Consider the following 23,048-nt stretch of genomic DNA (forward strand, 5'->3'; position numbering starts at 1 on the left):
TAGAAAAAAAAGTTTCTCACTGCCAATTGCCATTAATACTAATACTCTTTTGGTGTCTATATGATTAAATGCTATAGCAATGTGCCCTGCAAACAATACTCATGTAGCTTTCTGTGACTCTTCCTCTTATTACTCTATACACAGTATTGCTAAATATTCTGTGCCTTTCTGAAAGTACTGGCATTTTCCTTATACCGTGTCATGGATCATACCTCAGGACTGTTTCGACACTCAGGTGGTGGCAGTTTTGCCTCTAGCTCTTGGAGTTTCTGGTTTGACAGCTGGACTAGATGATGTAGTGCTTCATCAACCTTCTCATACAAGTCAAAGGTGACTGGGTCATAAAGTCTGCCAAACACAAGCAAAACAAATATTCAAAACCCCTTCACTACCGAGCCACTTTTCACCTTAAATCCCAGGCCATGCGTCACTTTATGTGGTAGTAACTTTGGAACGCTTTTACTTATCCAGGCCATTCTGAGACTGTTTTCTCGTGACACATTGTACTTCATGACAGTGGTAAATTTGAGTCGATATATTTCACCTTTATTTATAAAATGATCACAAATTTACCAAAACTTTGGAAAAATTCACAGTTTCCTAAATTTTAATTTCTCTACTTTTAAGACAGATAGTGATACCTCAAAAAAAAAAAAATCTGTCAACATTCCCCATATGTCTGCTCTATGTTGACATTATTTTTTAAAATGTCATTTTATTTTTTTAGGACGTTAGAAGGCTTAGAATTTTAGAAGCCATTTTTCAAATGTTCAACAAGATTTCCAAAACCATTTTTTTTAAGCACCAATTCAGATATAAATTATTCAAAACTGATGTCACAAACTTTGTTAACCCTTGTGGTGTTCCACAAGAATTGGAAAATGGAGGTGAAATTTCAAAATGTCATTTTTTGGTTCGATTTTTTATGTTAATTTTTTTCTTGCAACACAACAAGGGTTAACAGCAAAATAAACCTCAATATACATTACTCTGATTTCTGCAGTTTACAGAAATACTCCATATGTGGTGGTAAACTGCTCTATGACCACGTAGGAAAGGAGCGCCATATGGATTTTGGGGGCAGATTTTTCTAGAATGCTTTTTAGGCACCATTTAGTATTTGAAGAGACCCTGACGTACCCCTACAGTGGAAACCATCAAAAAGTGAACCCATTTTGGAAAATACACCCCTTAAAGAATATATTTAGGGGGGTACTGAGCAGTTTGACCCCCTAAGCGTATTACGGAAATTTGGAAACACTTTTTTGCAGGATGAGATGACAGTTTAAATTGGTACCATTTTGGGGTACATAAAACCTATTGATCGCTTGGTGTTATAGTTTTTGTGAGGCAAGGTGACAAAAATGGCTGTTTTGGCATAGTTTTTTCTTTATTATTTTTTTACAGCATTCACCTGAGGGGGCATTTCATGTGATATTTTTATAGAGCAGGTTGTTACGGACGTGGCGATACCCAATATGTCTATTATTTTTGTTAAGTTATACTTAGGCCTCATGCACACGACCGTATTTTTTCACGGTCCGCAAAACGGGGTTCCGTTGGTCCGTGATCCGTGACCGTTTTTTCGTCCGTGGGTCTTCCTTGATTTTTGGAGGATCCACGGACATGGTGTCCGCCTGGCCGTGCGGAGCCAAACGGATCCGTCCTGAATTACAATGCAAGTCAATGGGGACGGATCCGTTTGACGTTGACACAATATGGTGCAATTTCAAACGGATCCGTCCCTATTGACTTTCAATGTAAAGTCAGGAGTTAATATACCATAGGACCGGAGTTTTCTCCAATCCGATGGTATATTTTAACTTGAAGCGTCCCCATCACCATGGGAACGCCTCTATGTTAGAATATACCATCGGATTTGAGTTACATCGTGAAACTCAGATCCGACAGTATATTCTAACACAGAGGCGTTTCTCATAGTGATGGGGACGCTTCTAGTTAGAATATACTACTAACTGTGTACATGACTGCCCCCTGCTGCCTGGCAGCACCCGATCTTTTACAGGGGGCTGTGATCAGCACAATTAACCCCTCAGGTGCCGCACCTGAAGGGGTTAATTGTGCGTATCATAGCCCCCTGTAAGAGATCAAGGGCTGCCAGGCAGCAGGGGGCAGACCCCCCTCCCTCCCCAGTTTGAATATCATTGGTGGCCAGTGTGCGGCCCCCCCCGCCCCCCCTCTATTGTAATATCATTGGTGGCCAGTGTGCGGCCCCCCCCCTCTATTGTAATATCATTGGTGGCCAGTGTGCGGCCTCCGTCGGCCCCCCTCCCCCCTCTATTGTAATTTCATTGGTGGCCAGTGTGCGGCCTCCGTCGGCCCCCCTCCCCCCTCTATTGTAATTTCATTGGTGGCCAGTGTGCGGCCTCCGTGGGCCCCCCCCTCCCTCTATTGTATTATCATTGGTGGCCAGTGTGCGCCCCCTTCCCGGCTCCCCCTCTATTGTATTAATATCATTGGTGGCCAGTGTGCGGCCTCCCCCCCCCCCCCCCCACCCGATCATTGGTGGCAGCAGAGATTCTGATCGGAGTCCCAGTTTAATCGCTCTGGGGCTCCGATCGGTAACCATGGCAACCAGGACGCTACTGCAGGCCTGGTTGCCATGGTTACTTAGCAATATTACAATATTAGAAGCATCATACTTACCTGCTGCGCTGTCTGTGACCGGCCGGGAGCTCCTCCTACTGGTAAGTGACAGGTCTGTGCGGCGCATTGCTTAATGATCTGTCACTTACCAGTAGGAGGAGCTCCCGGCCGGTCACAGACATCGCAGCAGGTAAGTATGATGCTTCTAATATTGTAATATTGCTAAGTAACCATGGCAACCAGGCCTGCAGTAGCGTCCTGGTTGCCATGGTTACCGATCGGAGCCCCAGAGCGATTAAACTGGGACTCCGATCGGAATCTCCGCTGCCACAAATGATCGGGGGGGAGGAGAGGGGAGGCCACACACTGGCCACCAATGATATTAATACAATAGAGGGGGCGCAGGGAGGGGGGCCGCACACTGGCCACCAATGATAATACAATGGAGGGAGGGAGTGGGGGGGCCGGGGGAGGCCGCACACTGGCCACCAATGATAATAGAATAAAGGGAGGGGGGGGGCCGGGGGAGGCCGGCACACTGGCCACCAATGATATTACAATAGAGGGAGGGGGGGCGGGGGGGGGGGCCGCACTGGCCACCAATGAAATTAAAACTGGGGAGGGAGGGGGGTCTGCCCCCTGCTGCCTGGCAGCCCCTGATCTCTTATAGGGGGCTATGATATGCACAATTAACCCCTCAGGTGCAGCACCTGAGGGGTTAATTGTGCGGATCACAGCCTCCTGTAAGAGATCGGGTGCTGCCAGGCAGCAGTCATGTACACAGTTCGTAGTATATTCTAACTAGAAGCGTCCCCATCACCATGGGAACGCCTCTGTGTTAGAATATACTGTCGGATATGAGTTTTCACGAAGTGAAAACTCATCTCTGTAAAGGCTTTTATGCAGACGGATCTTCGGATCCGTCTGTATGAAAGTAACCTACGGCCACGGATCACGGACACGGATGCCAATCTTGTGTGCATCCGTGTTCTTTCATGGACCCATTGACTTGAATGGGTCCGTGAACCGTTGTCCGTCAAAAAAATAGGACAGGTCCTATTTTTTTGACGGACAGGAAACACGGATCACGGATGCAAAACGGCGCATTTTCCGATTTTTCCACGGACCCATTGAAAGTCAATGGGTCCGCGAAAAAAAACGGAAAACAGCACAACGGCCACGGATGCATACAACGGTCGTGTGCATGAGGCTTTAGTGAAAGCCTTTTTTTTTTTTTACTTTCAGTTTTCTATTCGGTTTTTCAGTACAAATCAGTACAACAATCAATGAGATGCTGTTCAAACATTACATTGAATACAAAAGAAAGCATTCATCGTTCTTGTAATTTGTAAAATCTATAAGAATGAGATAATAGGACAATGTGATCCATAAGAAAATAGTAAACATAGTTAAGTGCTTTGTAGCACAACAACTAAGAAACAGCATCAGTAATCGTGATATGCCAGAACCGCCCATCTAACTCTCCTCCAAAGGTTCCTCATTCGTTTTTTTGGATATAAGTAGCTATGTGATATATGTTTCACAAGACTGTCTGTGGCTTATGGGAGGCATAAGAGGATGTGCACCATAAATCCTATCTTTGTAACACTTGCGATCTAGCTTTGTGTGAAGCGGCATATATGCATTAATGTTGCATATATTTATTAATTAGGGCTATCAATTCTGAGAAACTTGGAGTGACAGGTAATTTCCAGTAGGTAGCAATTAGCTTTCGTGCCGCAGTTAATATCCCTGCCACTACCCACCGATGTGTGTATGAGAGGGTCTCAAACCCAATAGAGAGCACAGCTAATGCCGGTGACAGGGGAAGGGGAAAGTCAGCAACTTTAGATAAAAGGTCAAAGACTTCCTTCCAGAAGGGAAATATGGTAGGACAATTCCACCACATATGTATTGGTGTTCTCCTTTCTCCACATCCCCGCCAGCAATATGGGCTGTATGTAGGATTAATGTGTGCTACACAGGCTGGGGTTAGATACCAACAAAGCTTGATTTTACAATTTTGCTCTGCATGGTTAATGCAATTGGATCCAGCTGCCGCCCAATAGAAAGCATCTCGCCATTCATAAATGGTCTATTCACATCCCAGTTCCTCCTCCCATTTCATCATAAAGCCTGACTTGCCATCTATATATGGACATAGGGCTTGGTACGCAAAAGAGAGGCCTTTTCCTGCAGGTCTTGGAGTGTTGAAACGCCTGCTAATTGGGGAGGCCTCAGGTGATTGGACAGGAGGAAGCCTGATGCTATGTAACAGGTGTCTGATCTGCAAGTATTGGTAGAAACACAAATTAGGTAGCTGGTGAGAATGGTGTGTAGGGCCTCAAATGTTTTAATGTTGGAGCTCTCCAGTATCTGGTCTAGGTATAATAATCCCACCTCTTCCCATTGATATTAAGATCCGGAATGAGATAAGTAAGGGCCGTTATAAGGATTTCTGAGGTAGTAGGAGAGACTAGATCTATACTCCTAATATGATGGGGCCAGGTCCACACTGCCGCCCGCATGGTCAAAAGAGGGGGGCCCGCAGGAACTGTCGCCAGGGAGTGAGCAGCTAGTAATCTTTAAGTGAGTTTTTAGTCGCAAAAGTAGACTCCACCTCTAGCCACTTATGATTCGAAGAGGGGGACCACCATTCCCTAGTTTGATCTATGAGATTAGCTTTATAGTATCGAGTAATATCTGGGACTCCCAGTCCTCCATCATGAAGGCATAGTGAAAGCCTTTTTGAACAGAATAAAATCTTGTTTTTGTGTTGCCATTTTCTGAGAGCCATATTTTTTTATATTTTTTGGGCGACTCTTAGGTAGGGGCTCATTTTTTGCGGGATGAGATGACCGTTTGATTGGTACCATTTTGGGCTACATATGCCTTTTTGATCGCTTGCTTTTACAATTTTTGTGAAGCAAGTTTTGGCACTTTTTATTTTTTTATTTTTGTACGACGTTCACCTGACAGGGTGGTTTATGTAATATTTTTATAGAGCCATTCCAAACCTAATATGTATTTTTAAAAAAATGTTAATTATTTAATTTTTTTTTACTTAAAACCTATTTTTTTAACTTTATTTTTTGTCCCACTCTGGGACTTAAAGGGAACCTGTCATGTGGATATTTGATTATAATCTAACAAATTATATACAATTATTAACTACTAAAAAGTACCTTAGATGTATTCACTTACTGGTGTGATAGATGGTTATCTCATAATATACACACAAAGATGCCGCATGCTAATGAGCTGATTTGAGTCCGGCGTGATGTCATTGAGTCCAGCGTATATTTAATTCAGAGCTATAGCCACTCCCCTGCCCACCTGCTGCTGGTTCATACACTGAGTGCAGAATTATTAGGCAAATGAGTATTTTGACCACATCATCCTCTTTATGCATGTTGTCTTACTCCAAGCTGTATAGGCTCGAAAGCCTACTACCAATTAAGCATATTAGGTGATGTGCATCTCTGTAATGAGAAGGGGTGTGGTCTAATGACATCAACACCCTATATTAGGTGTGCATAATTATTAGGCAACTTCCTTTCCTTTGGCAAAATGGGTCAAAAGAAGGACTTGACAGGCTCAGAAAAGTCAAAAATAGTGAGATATCTTGCAGAGGGATGCAGCACTCTTAAAATTGCAAAGCTTCTGAAGCGTGATCATCGAACAATCAAGCGTTTCATTCAAAATAGTCAACAGGGTCGCAAGAAGCATGTGGAAAAACCAAGGCGCAAATAACTGCCCATGAACTGAGAAAAGTCAAGCGTGCAGCTGCCAAGATGCCACTTGCCACCAGTTTGGCCATATTTCAGAGCTGCAACATCACTGGAGTGCCCAAAAGCACAAGGTGTGCAATACTCAGAGACATGGCCAAGGTAAGAAAGGCTGAAAGACGACCACCACCGAACAAGACACACAAGCTGAAACGTCAAGACTGGGCCAAGAAATATCTCAAGACTGATTTTTCTAAGGTTTTATGGACTGATGAAATGAGAGTGAGTCTTGATGGGCCAGATGGATGGGCCCGTGGCTGGATTGGTAAAGGGCAGAGAGCTCCAGTCCGACTCAGACGCCAGCAAGGTGGAGGTGGAGTACTGGTTTGGGCTGGTATCATCAAAGATGAGCTTGTGGGGCCTTTTCGGGTTGAGGATGGAGTCAAGCTCAACTCCCAGTCCTACTGCCAGTTTCTGGAAGACACCTTCTTCAAGCAGTGGTACAGGAAGAAGTCTGCATACTTCAAGAAAAACATGATTTTCATGCAGGACAATGCTCCATCACACGCGTCCAAGTACTCCACAGCGTGGCTGGCAAGAAAGGGTATAAAAGAAGAAAATCTAATGACATGGCCTCCTTGTTCACCTGATCTGAACCCCATTGAGAACCTGTGGTCCATCATCAAATGTGAGATTTACAAGGAGGGAAAACAGTACACCTCTCTGAACAGTGTCTGGGAGGCTGTGGTTGCTGCTGCACGCAATGTTGATGGTGAACAGATCAAAACACTGACAGAATCCATGGATGGCAGGCTTTTGAGTGTCCTTGCAAAGAAAGGTGGCTATATTGGTCACTGATTTGTTTTTGTTTTGTTTTTGAATGTCAGAAATGTATATTTGTGAATGTTGAGGTGTTATATTGGTTTCACTTGTAAAAATAAATAATTGAAATGGGTATATATTTGTTTTTTGTTAAGTTGCCTAATAATTATGCACAGTAATAGTCACATGCACACACAGATATCCCCCTAAAATAGCTAAAACTAAAAACAAACTAAAAACTACTTCCAAAAATATTCAGCTTTGATATTAATGAGGTTTTTGGGTTCATTGAGAACATGGTTGTTGTTCAATAATAAAATTAATCCTCAAAAATACAACTTGCCTAATAATTCTGCACTCCCTGTATGGAAACAAACTGTCATTCAGCAGCAGGTGGGCGGGGAGAGTCAGGAGCTCATGCATATTCATGACTCATCATTATCAGCTGGAGCTTTTCAATACAAGATGTTGGCAGATTGACTGGGTCAATTAAAGAAAGTGACCCAGCATTGTGCTAAGAGAATCAATCACTTATTTATGTTGCCCTTAGTTAGGACACCATAAAACTGGTGACAGGTTCCCTTTAAACTTTTGGGGGTCTGATCCCCTGTACAATGCATTACAATACATCTGTATTGTAATGCATTGGCTCTAAGTGTATTACACTGAATAATACACTTACAGCTTGCTTGCCTGTGAGATCCAGGGGGCTGGATCTCACAAACTTAGGGCTCATGCACACAAACATATTTTCTCTCTGCTTCCGTTCCGTTTCTTTTGCGGACAGTATGCAAAACCATTCACTTCAATGGGTCCGCAAAAACAACGGAAGTTACTCCGTGTGCATTCTGTTTCCGTTCTGCAAAAAAGTAGTGAATGTCCTATTATTGTCTGCAAATCACGGTCCGAGGCGCCATTCAAGTCAATGGGTCCGCAAAAAATACGGAACGCACACGGAACACATCCGTATGTCATCCGTAATTCATCTGTATTTTCTGGATCCATACTGTAGAAATGCTATGCCTAGCCCATATTGCTCATGTGTTTGGTGATTAATAAGTTAGTGTTTCCGTTTCCAATCCGCAAAAAACGGATCAAATATGGAAGCCATACGGATATGTTTTGTGCAATACCGTAACGGAAGAGGACTTAAATCAAAGAAAGAAAACCTCAGATACAGGACGGATCCGTGAAAAACGGACCGCAAAACAACAACGGTAGTGTGCATGAGTCCTTACAAGGAAGGCAGCCACGATGACTAAGGAAGGCATTGGGCTGCTGTCCCAGCCATCGGGTCCCCGTCACAGTAGCGCGGGGACCCGATGGGATTTCCCTCCCTGCATGGACGTTGCACGTACCGCGGCCAGCGCTGACAGCGGCACATCTAGGGTTAATGGTGCTGGTATTTTAAACACAGTACTGTACAGGTGGAATATAAGTGGTTAAAATTGAGGAAAATCTCTGAACCTTCCTGGCTGAGCTGGAAGCCAAGCTCTGGCATTACCTCAGATAAGGTGACTTATGCAGTCTTGCTACAAGAGTGCCTCCATCTCTCTGCAGTCTTTGAAGTTTGTCATCTGTCAGTGTTTTCTTCATAGCATCTCGATGATGAGAAATCAACCACTGAATATCCTAGCACAAAATACATATTGATAACACATACTCTCACAATCCCACCTGAGGGGAGTACAATGTGATTAATTTACTACAGACTTTGTTAAACTTCTTGTATGGTTCTAAAGAGTTACAACATGCTAGCACTTTACTTTTCATTTCATAAAATTTCATATACTGGAGACAGTCCACAAACTATTATCATGAAGCTGTATACTTTGATGTTAAAGGCTATGGACACCTTTGTGCACTAAAAATCAATAACCCCATATCTTACCGGAATGCATCACATAATAAAATTGCACTTGTTAGTTTACTGGTATCAGCTTTGCTTCACATGCTCTCAGAAATGCTCTTCTATGACTTTTGCTCAGTGCTGTTATCTCCTGTGAGGCTCTGTGAGCGTTCCTGTGGATTTCACATGCACCAGCACAAGCTCTGGTGCCCCGCCCCCACATCCTGTTACACAGCTAGCAGCTACTTACATATAGGCTGCTGGAACTTGCAAGTAACTTGGTAGTAAGATTTCATTCCAATCCACAACACGATGAGTCTTACAGTATGCTACAACCTGTAATCAGCAGATCTATTTCTCACTTTCCATTCTGTAGAAAGTCCATTATTTGTAGACACAATAGATATTTCTGCTGATAACTTTAGTGCAGTGATCTACAGTCAGAACCATGGCGTTATAAGCAGGATATAGATCTCATTACTGACAGCTCTTACTACATGCACTCTCTTCTGAATACAGTATTGTGTGCAGTCCGCACAGTGAGCGGTCACTTTTCCCACTTAGATAAGTACAGTGTGACGACACACAATGCTATGTACACATAGAAGTACATGGGGGGGGGGGGGGGGGGGGGGGGGAGATTTATCAAAACTGGTGTAAAGTAGAACTGGCTTAGTTGCCCATAGCAACCAATCAGATTCCTCCTTTCATTTGCCAATGAAACAGTGAAAAATGAAAGGCAAAATCTGATTAGTTGCTATGGGCAACTAAGCCAGTTCTACTTTACACCAGTTTGATAAATGACATATATATATATATATATATATATATATATATGAAAAGAATGTCCGCACTCAAACAATTTATTCACTCCTGTGGTCGCAATGTTTTCAGCTCATTCACAGAGTCTCTTTTCAAGCTATGAGCTAAAACATTGTGACTAGTGTTGAGTGAACTTGTGTTTCAAGTTCGGCGTACAAGGTTCAGGTATCTAAGAATTCCGTTATGGATTCCGCTACTTTGGACCATAAGGGTCCATTCACACGTCCGCAACTGTTTTGCGGTCCGCAAATTGCGTATCTGCAAAACACGGACACCGGCCATGTGCAGAACTCACATGATAGAAATGCCTATTCTTGTCCATGGCTGCGGACAAGAATAGGACATGCTCTATTTTATTGCGGCGCCGCAGAACGGAAGTGCGGATGCGGACAGCACATGGTGGTGCTGTCCGCATCTTTTGCGGCACCATTGAAAATGAATGGGTCCGCACCTCTTCCGCAAAATTGCGGAACAGATGTGGACCCATCATGTGGACGTGTGAATCGGTCGGTGGTAGCAAAATCCATAACGGAATTCTTACATAACCTGAACCTTGTACGCCAAACACAAGTTCACTCATCCCTAGTTGCGACCACAGGGGTGAATAAAGTGTTTTTCTTTTCACAAATTCAACGCAGTGTCTTTATTCACACATGTGACACAAAACAGGCAACGTTTCAATCCCCTTCCGGGATCCTTCTCGAGCCTTCCCGGAAGGGGATTGAAACGTTGCCTGTTTTGTGTCACATGTGTGAATAAAGACACTGCGTTTTTTTACAAGAAGAGTGCTGCGTTGATTTTTCATGAATATACATGCCTGATGTCAAGGGCGAGACGCGTGCACCGGACAAACTCTGAAAGTGAGTGCTGCCTGAATTAATACACTAATATATATATATATATATATACATACACACACATATACACACACACACACACATACACTGAGCAAAAATATAAACGCAACACTTTTTAGCATGAGCTAAAATCTGAAACATTTTCTACATACACAAAAGACCCATTACTCTCAAATATTGTTCACAAATCTGTCTAAATCTGTGTTAGTGAGCACTTCTCCTTTGCCGAGATAATCCATCCCACCTCAGAGGTGTGGCATATCAAGGTGCTGATTAGACAGCATGAATATTGCACAGGTGTGGCATATCAAGGTGCTGATTAGACAGCATGAATATTGCACAGGTGTGCCTTAGACTTCGCACAACAAAAGCCCACTCTGAAATGTGCAGTTTGATCACACAGCACAATGCCAAAGATGTCGCAATATTTGACGGAGCGTGCAATTGGCAAGCTGACTGTAGGAATGTCTACTATAGCTGTTGCCCGTGCATTGAATGTTCATTTCTCTACCATAAGCCGTCTCCAAAGGCGTTTCAGAGAATTTGGCAGTACATCCAACTGGCCTCACAACTGCAGACCAAGTGTAACCAAACCAGACCAGGGGGGGTGGGGGGGGGGGGGGGGGTGGCAGTGCGTCTTATAAAGCGAATGGTGCGCTTTTTAAATGTCTGTCACTGATACATCGCCGGCCGCTATGCTGCACAGCACGGCCTGCGATGTATCAGCGGGGAGGGAGGGAGGAGGGGCTGGAGGCCGGCAACTGCTGTTTCACTCACGACAGGGCCCGGTGCAGTCACTGTACTCCATTACACCGGGCCCCGCTCACAGCAGTTTTCATATGTAAAGTCATTTTTATGTAATCTTCAAGCAGTGGCTCTGCTTTAAACTAGTGCAATCCTCTGTAGTAGTACTCAGCATCAAAGCGGCACACAGGCCGGCAGCGTAACCTCACTCACTCATTTACGCTCCTGCTTCATTAATGAAGTCGGAGGAGCGTGAATGAGTGAGTGGCGTTACACTGCCGGCCTGCCTGCAGCTTTGATAGTGAATACTACTACAGGGGATTGCACTAGTTTAAAGCAGAGCCACTACTTAAAGATTACATGAATGGACTTTACATATGAAAACTGCTGTGAGCGGGGCCCGGTGCAGTCACTGTACTCCATTACACAGGGTCCCCACAGCAGTCTTTATATGTAAAATCTTTTTATGTAATGCTCCAGCGATGGCTCTGCTTTCTTCTGTAACAGTACTCACTATCAAAGCAGCGGTCTGGCCGGCGCGTGACGTCACTCACTCAGTCATGCTCCTCCCACTTCATTAATGAAGCTGGCAGGAGCGTGACTGACTGAGTGAGTTACGTTACGCTGCCGGGCGGACCGCTGCTTTGATAGTGAGTACTGTTACAGAAGAAAGCAGAGCCATTGCTGGGGCATTACATAAAAATATTTTACATATAAAGACTGCTGTGAGCAGGGCCCGGTGGTGTAATGGGGGGCACTATTCACACAGGGACAATAGTGACCCCCATTACATAAGATGCTATATGTGTCATCCACACATCCCCCCATAAGAGTGTCATCCACAGATACTCCATAACAGTGTCCTCCACAGATCACCCATAACAGAGTCCTCCACAAATCTCCCCAAAACGGTATCATCCATAGATACCCCATAACAGTGTCATCCACAGAACCCCCATAACAGTGCGTCATCCACAGATCCCCCCCATAACAGTGTGATCCACAGACCACTATTAGTTCAAAACCCACCAAAAGCACACCTTTTGTATCAAATCATTTTTTTCTTATTTTCCTCCTCAAAAATCTAGGTGCGTCTTATCATCAGGTGCGTCTTATAAAGCGAAAAATACAGTAGTGTATATGGGTGTCCATATCCTTTAACTCATTTGCATTATCTTTAGAGAAAGAATAGAAGTGTGCTTAAATGAATTTTTAACTCATCACAGCAATACTGAACCATATGAATATGTGCAGGCATACTCTAAAAATGGATACAAGAAAATGCAATCGTATTTCATAAAAATATCAGAAACTAAATAAAAGATTATGGAAAAGTGGAGGAAAAATGGCAGTGCATCTTATGGGGCAAATACCAATGAGCACTTTCATAAGCACAGGAGGACCGGGAAGTGGTGAATGCAGTGGTCCCCGGGCTCTGTACTCACCGCTTCCTGGTCTTTCTCGGTCACTCGCTGTGCTGTGATGGGCACAGCGTGAGACATCGCACTGTGCACGGCGGGTCACACAGCACAGCGCGCGACAGGAAGAAGAAGAAAACAACTAAAAAAGGTATGGCAGCACAATATTTCACATACAAACAATAAAACTGAGAAATAAGTGTCATTCTAACTTAAAGGGCTTCTGTCAGCCCACTAAACCGTTTTTTTTTTTGTTTACTAATAATCCCTATACTGCGAGCTCTGCATACATAAGTTAAATAATCATTTTGGTTCAGTAGAATTTGATAAAAAGCTATTTTTAAAATATGCAAATTACCTTGCTACCAGTAAGTAGGGGGGCTACTTGCTGGTAGCAGCCGCATCCTCCGATCCTAATGACGCCCCCTCCGCATTGTGATTGACAGGGCCAGGGAACGGAATCGTTCTCTGCTGGCCCTGCCTGTTAGCATTCAAAATCTGGCGCCTGCGCCGCGGCCGTACCTATCTTCAATCTGCGCACTGAGAGGCGGCCACTCGCTCGGCTGCTCCATCCTCAATGCGCCTGCGCCGATGAAGTCACATCTACACCCGGCGCAGGCGCATTGAGGAGCAAGCGGCCGCCTCTCAGTGCGCCTGCGCAGATTGAAGATACGTACGGCCGCGGCGCAGGCGCCAGATTTTGAATGCTAACAGGCAGGGCCAGCAGAGAACAATTCCGTTCCCTGGCCCTGTCAATCACAATGCGGAGGGGGATCAGGAGATACTTAGGAGGTAATCTGGAGGTGGATACAATCTAAAAAAGTAAGATTTGTTTGTTTAAAATCTTTCCCCTCTTTAAAATGGCAGACCTGGTTCTGTGCAGGAATTGTTGTGCTTTTAATTCAGGTTCCACTCTTCGGAGGTTTGGATGCTGTCTGATCTGTAGACAGCTCTCCGTAATGCAGCAGGAAATTGCATTTTTGAAATCTGAGATTTGGAAATTAACTGTTAAACAAACTCAGGCTGGGAATGTTGCAATGCCAAAGGCAGATGGGCAGGGAGTGCACAATCTAAAAGAGACAGCTACCCTGAATATTGTAGGCTTAGTCAAGCCCAGGAGAGGCAGTTATGTTAGTGTTAGGGACCCATCTGCAGAAGCCACCTTGACGCCTGGTAGATGGGCCCGACACACATTTGATCAAAAATGTGAACAAAGAGCTTCTATTTTTTTCATTTATAGTAGGTATAATACCACTTTAAGTTAGAATGATCCTTATTTCTCAGTTTTATTGTTTGTATGTGAAATATTGTGCTGCCATACCTTTTTTTGTTTGCTTCCTGCATGTTAGCTTTATGGATGTGCATCTGCGATTATGAATGTGCTAGTCTAAATTTTCTTGTAGGAAGAAGAGGAGCATGGCTGACAGAAGCAGCGGTGGAGGTCTGCTTGGGGGTCATTCACTGGAGGTCTGATCTGAGGTCTGATTGTGGGTCATTCACTGGAGGTCTGATCTAAGGTCTGATTGGGGAACTTAATATGTAGGTCTTATCTGAGGTCTGATTGAGGAACTTATTAATACGGAGGTCTGATCTGAGGTATGATTGGTGGACTTACTAACATTAGGGGGTCTGTTCTGAGGTCTGATTAACATTGGGTGTCTGACTGGGGCTGTAAGCTGAGGTCTGATTAACACTGGGGGTCTGATTAACATTGAGGGTCTGATTGAGGCTCTAAGCTGAGGTCTGATTAACATTGGGGGTCTGATTGAGGCTCTAAGCTGAAGTCTTACTAACATTGGGGGTCTGATTGAGACTCTAAGCTGAGGTCTGATTAACATTGGGGGTCTGATTGAGGCTCTAAGCTGAAGTCTGATTAACATTGGGGGTCTGATTGAGGCTCTAAGCTGAAGTGTGATTAACATTGGGGGTCTGATTGAGGCTCTAAGCTGAAGTCTTATTAACATTGGGGGTCTGACTGGGGGCCTGAGTTGAATTTTTTTTCTTATTTTCCTCCTCTAAAACCTAGGTGCGTCTTACAGGCAGATGCGTCTTATAGGGCAAAAAATATGATACGTTTGCAAAAACACTACTTTTTTTCCAGGTTAAGCAAGCTAATTCTTTTAGAAAAAAATAGAATTACTAACCTTGGTGACGTCATCTTCTACTTCCTGTGTGACCTTCCCCAGTGAGTCAAGCACATCACAGCACAAGGAGTGGAGTTGCCACAGAGACTGCAAGATGTAAAAAAGATAAAGAATGGATTCCTATGGAATATTATCACATTACAGTAATTTGAGATGAACACTAATGGTTATTGTGTTCTGTAATCTCTGTCATTAAAGGGGTTTTGCTGGAATTTGATGATCTATCCTTAGGATGGATCATTAATATCAGATTGGTGGGGAAACAGATTATCAGCATCCTCACTAATGAGCTGATTGAAGGGGCAGCAGCACTTCAGCAAGAATCAAGTCCCTTCATTGTTTACTAGGCAGAACTCTGTACATTTTGTATTGGCTGTGCCACTTTTTGTCAGTAATACGCTTTACAGCATGGACATGGAGTATAAGAACAGGCTGGCGTAGACTTCAGCTATAACTTCCGACACTTTCTGGCGAAAGTTATACTAAATGCCGCGGGCAGCACAAAGCCACACTCCTCCAACAAAGTCACGCCTTTTCCTAGGCACTTCAGAAAAGTAACGAGAAGCTCAAAAAGTTGCAAATTATAGTGCACACATAGTACGACTTTTGTACGCCACTATATTGGCGAAAACAGCTTAATAAATGTCCCTCATTGACTTCTATGGAAAAACATGCTCCGTGAGCTTATGCAGCAGACACTGTTTAGGAAGGAAGAGTAGGTGAGCTGTCACCATCACTTATTTTTAAAGGTGGATCCTATGTTGTCCATACATATTGGTGTTACCTTGCATTGTAATCATGTATGTGAATATAATGAGAAGACTACTCAGACATGATACAGAACAGGATGTGTCAGCCTATTATGAGGCTCAGTGCCAAAAGTGAAAATTTCAAGATTTTAATACAGATAGGGACATGGAAAATAAAAAAAAACATGCTTGACAGTCTAAGCCAGTCTAATACCAGGTTGATACAGTAAGGTTACGGCCACAGGGTGAGACAGGGCGCTCATAGGGTAAATAAGTCAAGATACGACAGCTTCCTTCAAAACCAGGTGGATATAATAAATTCACCTGTTTATGGTTGCACCGAAATCAGGTGCAACCGTATTAAAGGTAGGCTGTGAAATTTGTAGGTAGCAGGTTGGTGCTGCCAGATGTGTCAGGAAACCCTTGGGGCGAAGGCCAGGTCGCCACTCAGGTAAATATTGGAAAACGTATCTCAACTTGTCACGGTGGAGTGATCCAGCTAATAGACGATCGTAAGGCGCATAACCACAACCCGATGCAGGATACCTACAAAGTTTATTACGAGACATGGAGAGCGGCGCCCAGGGATCTCCCTGCACTTACTATTATCCCTGGGCGCCACTCCGTTCTCCCGGTATAGGACCTTTCACTACAATAAAAAATCTAAACTGAGCATACAGACACGGAGAGCGGCGCCCAGGCACTTACTATTATCCCTGGGCGCCGCTTCGTTCTCCCGTTATAGGCTCCGGTATCTTCAGATTTTCGGCTCAACTGGGAGGAGCCTGCCGGCGTACACTTCTCCCAGGCTTTAGCGCTGGCCAATCGCAGCGCTCAGCTCATAGCCTGAGAGGAAAAAAAAACGAAGCGGCGCCCAGGGATAATAGTAAGTGCAGGGAGATCCCTGGGTGCCGCTCTCCATGTCAGTATGCTTAGTTTAGTTTTTTTATTGTAGTGAAAGGCCCTCTTTGATATGCAAAAAAAAATTAAAAGTGAACAATGCCCCAGGTCCAGATGGATTACACCCTAGAGTTCTGAAGGAGCTCAGTTCAGTTATTGCTTTGCCTCTGTTCATAATATTTACAGATTTTTAACGACAGGCATTGTACCAATAGACTGGCGCAATGCGAATGTGGTGCCCATTTTCAAAAAGGGTGCTAGGTCTTCACCAGGAGATTATAGACCAGTAAGCTTAACATCCATAGTGGGAAAAATGTTTGAGGGCCTTCTACAGGACTACATACAGAATTGTGTAACTGTCAATAATATAATAAGTGATAGCCAACATGGTTTTACTAGGAACAGAAGCTGTTGTTTTTATGAGGAGGTGAGTAGAAGCCTGGACAGAGGGAAGACTGCCGATATTGTGTTTTTAGACTTTGCAAAGGCGTTTGATACTGTCCCACACGGAAACTAATGGGTAAATTGAGATCTATTGGTTTAGAAAATATAACTTGTAATTGGATTGCAAATGGGCTTCATGATTGTATCCAAAGAATTGTGGTAAATGATTCCTACTCTGAATGGTCCCCGGTTATAAGTGGTGCACCCCAAGGTTCTGTGCTGGGTCCGCTATTATTTAACTTATTCATTAACCCGTTCGCTACCAGCGCCGAACATGTACAGCGCTGGAGCGATGCGTAAACATGGCGCCCACTCGCACGTGAAGCGGGCGCCATGGCCGCCAGATCTATACTGTTTCATACAGAAGAAACCTGCGGCTAATTACCATGACCGTCAATAATGCCGATCGTGGTAATTAAGGCTTTAGATGCTCGTGCTTCCGGGCTTCCTACTGATGCCATGTGCGGCCAATGTGGGCATTGATTGTTGTGCTGAACACTGTAAGCTTCGCTGACGAGGCTTTAAGTGTTCATACTGCAATTCTTATTTTGGCCACCAGATGGCAGGCTAGGATAAAAAAAAGGCAATTTCTTGTGTAAATCTAATTTTAAAAATCCCTGATAGAACTAAATCAAAAATTGAGGCTTATGACAATGTATAGAAATCTTGTTCTACACACCCTTTCCCTTTGGCCCAACCCCTGTTTAAAATGAAGATGGACATTGATCCAGGGATCGATATAGTAGGATTACAGGTTGGACTAAATGGACTTTTCTCTTTTTCCAACCATAACAACTATGTTCGGGAAGGGGTTAAGCCACATTCATATCAGTAAGAAAAGAAATGAGCTAAAATGAGTGTTTATAAAGCCATAGATCAAAGATTAGGAGCCTTCAAGTAACTGAGCTGCCTGACAGAACACTGTAACACAGAGGATGCTACTAGAGAATCTCAAGGCTGTACAAAGAAAGGGGCTGAATATTTTTAATAAAGACCAATTGAAAAAAATAAATAAAAAATTTGCTCAAAATTATTACAATGCAGTAATAAAACAAAATTGCCCCCAAAGGTGTAAATACCCTTTAAAGTTCAGGTTTCACAGCTGCACCTTAGGTCTATGGATAAGGGACAGAAAGGGAACACCACTGCACTCAGAGAGAAACATGAAGATGCTGCTACTTCTAGTAAGTATTAGACTATTTCACCTTATGCTGGTTTCACAGCAACACTACTCATTACTGCTATATAATATCATCTATGCTTTGCTGCTTCTATTTGTGTAAATTAAACTTAGGGAAGAAAACTCCTAGGACAGACAGAAGAGAGGGGGAAGGATCTGCTGAGAGACAGGAGGAAGGGGGAAGAATCTGCAGACAGACAGGAGACAGACCTCATTACTGTGACTCTCAATTCTACTAATCTCTATCATCATCTTCTCCTACTCATTAGGCCACATTAGGGTTGTTGCGGGTATCGAAATTTCGACACCCAATCAATATATTTGTCCCGGTATCGATACGATACCGGGATTTCCATTTTTTCGATACTGGGCTGCGCTGCTGCGCAGTTTAGTATCTCTGAACATGAGCGCGCTGCTGTCAGCGCGCTCATGTTCCCTCAGCAGCACAGGGAGAAGGAAGCAGTCTCTCCCTCCCCCCTGTGCTGCCACCAATGAACGGAGAGAGGGACGGAGGAGGGGCGGGTGCACTGCGCCACCAATGATACGACTTTTCCTACACAGAGCGGCGCCCAGAGATGTCCCAGCACTTACCATGATTCACATCAGCTTCTCTAGTGGGCGTTCCTTCTCCCTGCGCTGCAATTGGACAGCGCTACAGCCAGGGAGAAGGAACGCCCACTAGAGAAGCTGATGTCTCCTCCCCATTGCTCCGATAGTAATTAGCATATGGAGCAGGAGAGGAGACAGTAATGGGGCACTGCGGGTGAACAAAGCGGCACCCAGGAATAATAGTAAGTGCTGGGACATCGCTGGGCGCCGCTCTGTGTAGCCTAATACTGAAAGTCTGGACCCAGGAAAAGTAGTCTTTAACACATAACACAGGAGGCGGGTGCCGGCAGCAGAATCACATTGCCGGCACCCTGCCTCTGAAAGGGAGCTGCAATCAGCGGCAGTTAACCCCTCAGGTGCGGGCTTAACTGCCGCTGATCTGCCAGTACCCGCCTCCTGTATTAAGGGCTAAATAATCATTGGTGGCGCAGTGCGTCCCCCCCCCCTCAATTTCCCCCTATTAAAATCATTGGTGGCAGTGGCCACAGGGTCCTCTCCCCTCCCCCTCATTGGTGGCAGTGGCAGCTTCTGATCGGAGCCCCAGCTGTGTAAGCCTGGGGCTCCGATCAGTTACCATGGCAGCCAGGACGCTACTGAAGCCCTGGCTGCCATGGTAACATCCCTGATGCTGTGTGCACAGAGCACAGAGCAGCAGGGACAGTGTGTAGAGCTCTATCAGGGTGAATAGGACAAGGGATGAAAAAAATCCCAGGTTCTAGCCCCTAAGGGGGAAAATAGTTATTAAATAAAAAGTTTAAAACCGAAACCGAATCAAAAATTTGGTATCACAACAACTCTAGGCCACATTACTCCAGAGCTTGCACAACTTTATGTATAAAGTCATCCAGGCTGTCTGTGTGCAGTGTACATGAGACATCACAGCAGCTAGAGCTCAGAAAAATGACAATTACAGATGGAGCCTGAAGAGGGAACCCTGCTAAAACTGCATTATACAAGTCATGTAATGGACAGAAAGAGTGGTATTATTCATTTACATACACATAAAGGCTCAATTCCGCTAAAAAATAGTGACAGTTTAAAGTGAATCTGTCACCTGGTTTTATCATTTTAAGCTGTCATCATTGGCATGTTCAATAAACTACCTTATTTCCTGCAGTGGTCTTCTTTCTTCATTTCGTGTGGTCATTTTGATAAAAAAGCTCTCTTTTTCTGTTATGAAAATGAACCTCCAAGATGCCCAAAGGGTTTTTTTTTTTTCATCTCTGGAGCCCATAACACCCTCCTGCAGTGCCCAGCCTGCCTTAATTTGAAGCCCAAGCACGCCTCCTGATCCAGAAATATCCTCCCACAGCCGAGGCAAACAGCGCCGCCCCCTCCGCTACGCCATCTTTAACCTTCCAGAAACGCCCCGTTATTCTTCATGTCTGCCGCCGGAAATCTGGCGCAGTGCCGCCGACTGCCTGCGCGATCATAAAGCTCCTGAGGCAACAGCGCTCAGAATACGTCACTGGGGGCGCATGCCCAGTGACACTTTTGAGGCTGTTGCCCTCAGGAGCTTTATGATCGCACAGGCGCAGGCAGTCGGCGGCACTGCGCCTGCGCCAGATTTCCGGCGGCAAACATGAATAATAACGGGGTGAATCTGGAAGGTTAAAGATGGCGTAGCGGAGGGGGCGGACCCTCGGCTGTGGGAGGATATTTCTGGATCAGGATGCGTGCTTGGGCTTCAAATTAAGGCGGGCTGGGGACTAGAGATGAAAAAAAAAAACGCTCCTCTGTGCACCTTGGAGGTTCATTTGCATAAGGCCTCATGCAGTTGTGTGCATCCATTGCCGTTGTTCCGTTTTTTTTCGCGGACCCACTGACTTTCAATGGGTCCGTGGAAAAATCTGAAAATGCACCGCTTGGCTTCCGCGTCCGTGATCCGTTTTTCCAGTCCGTGAAAAAAATATGACCTGTCCTATTTTTTTCACGGACAACGGTTCACGGACCCATTCAAGTCAATGGGTCCGTGAAAAATCACGGATGCACACAAGATAGTCATCCGCGTCCGCGATCCGTGTCTGTGATCCGTGTCCGTTTTTCCTATCATTTTCAATGCAAACTTGACTTAGTTTTTTTTTTCACTTTTCATGTCCGTGGATCCTCCAAAAAAAATCCTCCAAAAATCAAGGAAGACCCACGGATGAAAAAACGGACACGGAACTACGGAACCCGTTTTTGCGGACCGTTGTGTGCATCCGTGGCCGTTGTTCCGTGTTCTTTCGCGGACCCATTGACTTTCAATGGGTCCGTGGAAAAATCGGAAAATGCACCGTTTTGCAGCCGCATCCGTGATCCGTGTTTCCTGTCCGTCAAAAAAATATGACCTGTCCTATTTTTTGACGGACAACGGTTCACGGACCCATTCAAGTCAATGGGTCCGTGAAAGAACACGGATGCACACAAGATTGGCATCCGCGTCCGTGATCCGTGGCCGTAGGTTACTTTCATACAGACGGATCCGAAGATCCGTCTGCATAAAAGCTTTTTCAGAGCTGAGTTTTCACCGTGAAAACTCAGAACCGACAGTATATTCTAACACAGAGGCGTTCCCATAGTGATGGGGACGCATCTAGTTAGAATATACTACGAACTGTGTACATGACTTCCCCCTGCTGCCTGGCAGCACCCGATCTCTTACAGGGGGCTGTGATCCGCACAATTAACCCCTCAGGTGTTGCACCTGAGGGGTTAATTGTGCATATCATAGCCCCCTATAAGAGATCAGGGGCTGCCAGGCAGGAGGGGGCAGACCCCCCTCCCTCCCCAGTTTTAATTTCATTGGTGGCAGTGCGGCCCCCCTCCCTCTATTGTATTAATTTCATTGGTGGCCAGTGTGTGCGGCCCCCCCTCCCTCCCTCTATTGTATTAACATTGGTGGCCAGTGTGCGCCCCCCCCTTCTCGGCCCCCCTCTATTGTTTTAATATCATTGGTGGCCAGTGTGCGCCCCCCCTCTATTGTTTTAATATCATTGGTGGCCAGTGTGCGGCCTCCCCTCCCCCCCCCCCCCGATCATTGGTGGCAGCGGAGAGTTCCGATCGGAGTCCCAGTTTAATCGCTGGGGCTCCGATCGGTAACCATGGCAACCAGGACACTACTGTAGTCCTGGTTGCCATGGTTACTTAGCAATATTAGAAGCATCATACTTACCTGCTGCGCTGTCTGTGACCGGCCGGGAGCTCCTCCTACTGGTAAGTGACAGATCATTAAGCAATGCGCCGCACAGACCTGTCACTTACCAGTAGGAGGAGCTCCCGGCCGGTCACAGACAGCGCAGCAGGTAAGTATGATGCTTCTAATATTGCTAAGTAACCATGGCAACCAGGACTACAGTAGTGTCCTGGTTGCCATGGTTACCGATCGGAGCCCCAGTGATTAAACTGGGACTCCGATCGGAACTCTCCGCTGCCACCAATGATCAGGGGGGGGGGGGGGGGAGGCCGCACACTGGCCACCGATGATATTAAAACAATAGGGGGGGGGCCGGGGGGGGCGCACACTGGCCACCAATGATATTAAAACAATAGAGGGGGGGGGCGCACACTGGCCATCAATGATAATACAATAGAGGGAGGGGGGGCCACACACTGGCCACCAATGATAATACAATAGAGGGAGGGAGGGGGGGGCCGGGCCACACACTGGCCACCAATGATATTCAAACTGGGGAGGGAGGGGGGTCTGCCCCCTGCTGCCTGGCAGCCCCTGATCTCTTACAGGGGGCTATAAGCACAATTAACCCCTTCAGGTGCGGCACCTGAGGGGTTAATTGTGCTGATCACAGCCCCCTGTAAGAGATCAGGTGCTGCCAGGCAGCAGGGGGCAGTCATGTACACAGTTCGTAGAATATTCTAACCTGAAGCGTCCCCATCACCATGGGAACTCCTCTGTGTTAGAATATACTGTCGGATATGAGTTTCACGATCTAACTCAAATCCGATGGTATATTCTAACATAGAGGCGTTCCCATGGTGATGGGGACCCTTCAAGTTAAAATATACCATCGGATTGGAGAAAACTATACCTATGGTATATTAACTCCTGACTTTACATTGAAAGTCAATGGGGGACGGATCCGTTTGCAATTGCACCATATTGTGTCAACGTCAAACGGATCCGTCCCCATTGACTTGCATTGTAAGTCAGGACGGATCCGTTTGGCTCCGCACGG

General features: G+C 45.3%; 1 protein-coding gene across 2 annotated transcripts in view; it reads right to left on the minus strand.

Annotated features, from left to right (window-relative positions):
- ARHGEF40 (Rho guanine nucleotide exchange factor 40) overlaps positions 1-23,048 on the minus strand; it is a 198,545-nt gene that overhangs the window by 67,028 nt on the left and 108,469 nt on the right. For both annotated transcript variants that reach the window (XM_040416739.1, XM_040416738.1), the window contains exons 9-11: positions 14,992-15,078; positions 8,662-8,789; positions 213-348 (exon numbers count right to left, since the gene is read on the minus strand). In XM_040416739.1, the coding sequence (XP_040272673.1) occupies positions 213-348; positions 8,662-8,789; positions 14,992-15,078 (351 nt within the window). The remainder of the gene's footprint in view (positions 1-212; positions 349-8,661; positions 8,790-14,991; positions 15,079-23,048) is intronic.

The sequence above is a fragment of the Bufo bufo genome, chromosome 2 (assembly GCF_905171765.1).
Source record: "Bufo bufo chromosome 2, aBufBuf1.1, whole genome shotgun sequence".
NCBI lineage: Eukaryota > Metazoa > Chordata > Amphibia > Anura > Bufonidae > Bufo > Bufo bufo.